Below are 4,462 nucleotides of genomic sequence, written 5' to 3'. Positions count from 1 at the left end.
GTAAAAACACAGTGGGATTCTTGGAATGATTTGTTAGTTCATGCATGAACCTCATAGTAATCATTTTGATCTTGACTTGCTGATTTAATCTCACTAATCTTGATTTCTTGGTGGATTAATGTGTACTAATACCTGATTACCATCTGCATTTACTATTAAGTATCTCAGTAATCTCATGCATGAAAAGGACAAAAAGAGGCAGCACACAGATGGCATCAAACTGGGCCATACAAGATCAGTTCCAACAACCCAAGATCAAGTTTTTATCTGCCCTGCATAATTTGGTTCAGATTCATGAAATCATCTGTTAATAAGACTCAAGAGTTGATAGAGGAGAACACACAAGTATCAGAGTTGACAAGAGACAAAGACATGAAAACCGAGGTAACATAATACTTCATTAGACAAATCATTCAGAAAACTCAGACAAACAACAATCATTCCACTGATTTAGTGATTACAACGTGTGTATCTCTCGTATTATATACAAACTAAAGTCCCTCCTTTTGTCTATAAACTAGACACCAAGAAGTTGAACCTCGACGCAGAAAAACATAAACTAAGATCACTCTTTTGTCTATATTTTAGACAACAAGATATGTTGGACTAATGAACTCTCAATCCAGAGAACGGAATTAAAGTCACTCTTGTGCTCATCAAACAATATAGTGATAATATCGTTCGAGCTTCACTGACTCTTCACATCATTATATTGCTCTATCGCAGAAAAATCCTTGCAGCCATTAACTGAATAAAGATTGGTATTGGGCTGTCTCCTTGTTGAGCTTAGATTTGAAGCTTTCTGCTTATTTTTTGCCTTGACAGATTTAGTAGGGTTCATATAGCTTGGTCTCACACTATATCCCTCCTCTAAGTTGATGCTAGACCCGAGAGTTTCGGGTGTTGAAATTGTTGAGTCTGTAGTTGCTCTATCATCATAAGGATAATCTGAACTCTGATCAGACCACACAAGCTGCCCACTTCTTGGTTCTTTAGCAGAAATCCTTGTAGAAACATTGTTTCTCCTTATCTTCATTGAGAACGATCCCGTTCCATAATCTTCAGATTTCTTGGAAATTGGGCTCATCCATGAGGAGCAACCATCTTCCATAAGCCTACTCTCCCAAGGCTTGGTTGGCATCCATCTTTCTACCCAACTAAACCCACCGTTATCGTTATCAAGCATATTTGGAGTCACCCTCTTGTTTGCTCTCGAATACGAGGACACATTTGATCTTGGTTGCTAGTAATACAAACACAATCACATCATAATCACGAAAACCAAACTAACAAAGAGCATAAATATAAATATATCTTCAAAGTACCAATTGAGAATAGGCATATGCCATTGCCCTCTCCCTCCTCGAAGCCCCTTCTTGTTTCATTTGTAACTTCGACTTAAGTTCCTCTACTGTTCCCGGGCTGCTACACCATCCCTTCTGCAAGAGACAACTATTAGAACAGAATACTATCCCTAAATCCCTAATGCCATAAACTGCCTATTACTAGCTCTCATGTTACCTCGGCCTGCTTGATTGGATTAGCAGCCTCTATACCGTCAATAGATCCTTGGCCAGATTGGGATCTAACTCGAGCCTGAACACGAACAAGAGCCTGCATACACCTAAGCGTAACTGCAGCTTGCTTTCTCACCTGTCGACCTCGGAATATAGCCTGGATCCTTACCACTGCTCTCAACGCCCTTAATGCACGCCTCGCCTTCCATCATTGCAAGAATCTTATCATTAGCATTAAGCAATAAAGCTTTAAACTTTAGATATTACTCATCCTCATCATACTAATTTCCAGATATGTCACTCAAGCATTCAAGCTAAGCTAAACCATACAGAACTTTGAAGGATAAATCTTAACTAAAAGCTAGTCTCATAGAAACCAACTTTTATTCTTTTATATGTGTAATGTTCAACAATTATTTACAGCAGAGTACATTTTTTGTATGAAATTTGAAGTCAAAATTACAGAGACAAAACTGAAACCGAGGTGGAAGAGAGGGTGATTACCAGAAAGGCCCGGAACAAGGTCTGGATACGGACGGCAGCCCATTCTTGCTTGACCATCATGAAATCTCTGTGCGGTGCCCTGACAAGAGTGGCCATGGCAGCGGCCAAAGCTCCATTATCAGACACGAAGGAAGATTCAGAACCCTCAGAATCTCCGACAATAAATTTCCCTCCTTTCCCGGTTTTCGCAGACGACATAGTTAGCCCACCGGAGGCACTCCTCCATAGCTTCCATTTCCTGCTTTTTCCGCCGCCCTCCTACACACCCCCGATAAAAATCACAACTTTGCAGAAAAAAAAAACCATAAGTTAAAGGAAACTTAAAGTAGAGTCGGGATCTTACGTTGTTGTTGGAGTGGGTTTTGTTGAGAGTGATCAGTGATTTGATCCACTTCCCCGAACCCCCCATTGTTGAAACGAATTGAAACCGTTTGTTCTTGAGCAGAAATGTGAGAGGTTAAGACAGACCAAACGCGGAGGTTATGAAACACGTACGAGAGAGCCGGATTTTAGGGGACAATGTCGAGCAAAAAAAGAGTGCACGGAGGAGCGTTTGGAATTTGAAGGGTTTGAATTTCGAAATTCGAAAATTAAAGCAGTGAGGTTGTAACGGATAGTACACTGCAGTCTCTTTCTTCTTTTCTTTTCATTTGTGGTCCAGTAATTTACGGAATTGCCCTCCCTTTTGCCGGCAAAGTGGGCCAACTAGGCCCACCAAAACCCGCCATTTAGTAGGGCCCACTTCGGTCTTCTTTTTTTTTTTTTTCTTTTTCTTTTTTGTTTAAATGACAACACAAATTAAAGACAGTGCAGAGATTTACTCTGTAGAGGTGGTAGCATCGAGTTAGTGCATGTCTTTTGTGAACAGAATTTTGTTGCGGATTTTTTGGCTACGATAGCTGCTAACAGGAGGGAGCCTTGTATTATTTTTGCTTCCCCTCCCCCTGACTGTGAAACTTTGATTTGTAATGATCAAATGGGAGCTGTGAATGATCGTCTCATGCTTGAGACAGAGTAGGCTGTTTTATTTTTCTCCCTCAGCCTGGGGTGTCCCCCTCCCGTTTGTAGTTTCAAAAAAAATGACAATACAAACTAAACCGATTTTAATGACTCTTCAATTTTTGAGAAAACTTAAAACATAAAGAACATGTTTAGGGATTTGTTGGAAATATGTGATAGTAAAATGAGTGATCTAATTGCATTCTACAATTTATTACATTATTTGCTCCAAATCTGATCTTAAACTAAAGTTATTCCTTTTCTATTCTAAGTCATCTACAAAGTTACATGGAAACAACCTTAAAACATTGCCAAAAAAAAATATTAGTTCATCTTTTTTTTTCTTTTAACTAGTATTTGTCCCCGTGCGATGCACGGAATGAATTTGTTAAAATATTTTAAGAATATTTGAATCGATCTATAATTATATAAATTATTATATCGAATATTATATAATGTAATTGATAAATTGAGTTGTATCGATTGTATTTTCTAATGTTATAATTGCTTGAATTCGATCAAATAATTGACCAAAATTAATAGTCAATGTGTAGATGTACGCATTAAGTGCTGAAACTTTAGATATTTTAAATATCAGTGTTCAGTGAATTATATATGGGGGTCATATTTAATTTTGAGTGAATTATTAATATTCATTACCTTTTCCAATTCGTCTAATTTGTTTTCCATCTTTAAGCAAAATCTTCCTTACACATTCTATACATAATTTTACATCTTTATATATGCGTATTGTAATGAGGTCCTGTAATTTTGAATAAAGATTTGCTACAAAATCAGTCATAATTAATTTCTTTTAAATCATTCATACGTATTGCAAGAACATTTCCATCTTTAACTACACAATTTTTCTTATAAATTGTGAATACTAAACGATTCTATTCAATTTTCCATTTGTAAATATATATATATATATATCTTTACACAACTATATTTCCAGTAACATATATACAAATATTTTTTAATATTTCTACTAACTTTACATTTTATAAAATATATAATCGAGATTAATATTTTTTCATCTCGGCTAAACTTTTTGTTTTTTGACATACTCGGCTAAACCTTATAATTGCGCAATCCTTATATTCTTAGTATAAAATAACATTTTGTGTAAAAAATTTTAATTTTCATATCGATTAATATTCTTTCCATCTCGGCTAAACCTTATATTTCCATATCGTATTGCAAAACATTTTCCATCTTTAATTACAAAATTTCCTTACAAATTGTGAATACTGAATGATTCTATTTCATTTTCAATTTTTAAATTTATATCTTTACATAACTTTATTTCAGTAACATATATATACAGATTTTTTTTTATATATTTCCAGTAACTTTATATTTTATAAAATATATAACCGAGATTAATATTCTTTCTATATACTAAGTCAGTTTGGAAGTATTTTTCATTTCCAGTCAAT

The 4,462-nt window shown here is 35.3% G+C and overlaps 1 protein-coding gene across 1 annotated transcript; it reads right to left on the bottom strand.

Moving 5' to 3' along the window:
- Positions 1-373: 373 nt before the first annotated feature.
- Positions 374-2,565, bottom strand: LOC109187334 (protein IQ-DOMAIN 1-like). Its single transcript, XM_019337521.1, has 5 exons — positions 2,365-2,565; positions 2,022-2,279; positions 1,522-1,719; positions 1,326-1,439; positions 374-1,243 (listed from the first exon to the last, which is right to left on the bottom strand). Exons 1-5 carry the CDS (start codon positions 2,428-2,430, stop codon positions 689-691), a joined length of 1,191 nt encoding a protein of 396 aa, XP_019193066.1. The 5' UTR covers positions 2,431-2,565; the 3' UTR covers positions 374-688.
- Between the last annotated feature and the right edge of the window lie 1,897 nt (positions 2,566-4,462).

The sequence above is a fragment of the Ipomoea nil genome, unplaced genomic scaffold (assembly GCF_001879475.1).
Source record: "Ipomoea nil cultivar Tokyo-kokei standard unplaced genomic scaffold, Asagao_1.1 scaffold1421, whole genome shotgun sequence".
NCBI classification, from domain to species: Eukaryota; Viridiplantae; Streptophyta; class Magnoliopsida; order Solanales; family Convolvulaceae; genus Ipomoea; species Ipomoea nil.
This window is presented reverse-complemented; position numbering and strand designations above follow the sequence as displayed.

Excerpts from the sequence above, each read along its gene's own strand:
- LOC109187334 (XM_019337521.1), bottom strand. The coding sequence starts at position 2,430 with ATGGGGGGTTCGGGGAAGTGGATCAAATCACTGATCACTCTCAACAAA. Across the intron at positions 1,720-2,021 it reads CCTTGTTCCGGGCCTTTCTG|GCGAGGCGTGCATTAAGGGC; the intron begins GTAATCACCCTC and ends CAATGATGGAAG. Across the intron at positions 1,244-1,325 it reads CATATGCCTATTCTCAATTG|CAACCAAGATCAAATGTGTC; the intron begins GTACTTTGAAGA and ends TTGTATTACTAG.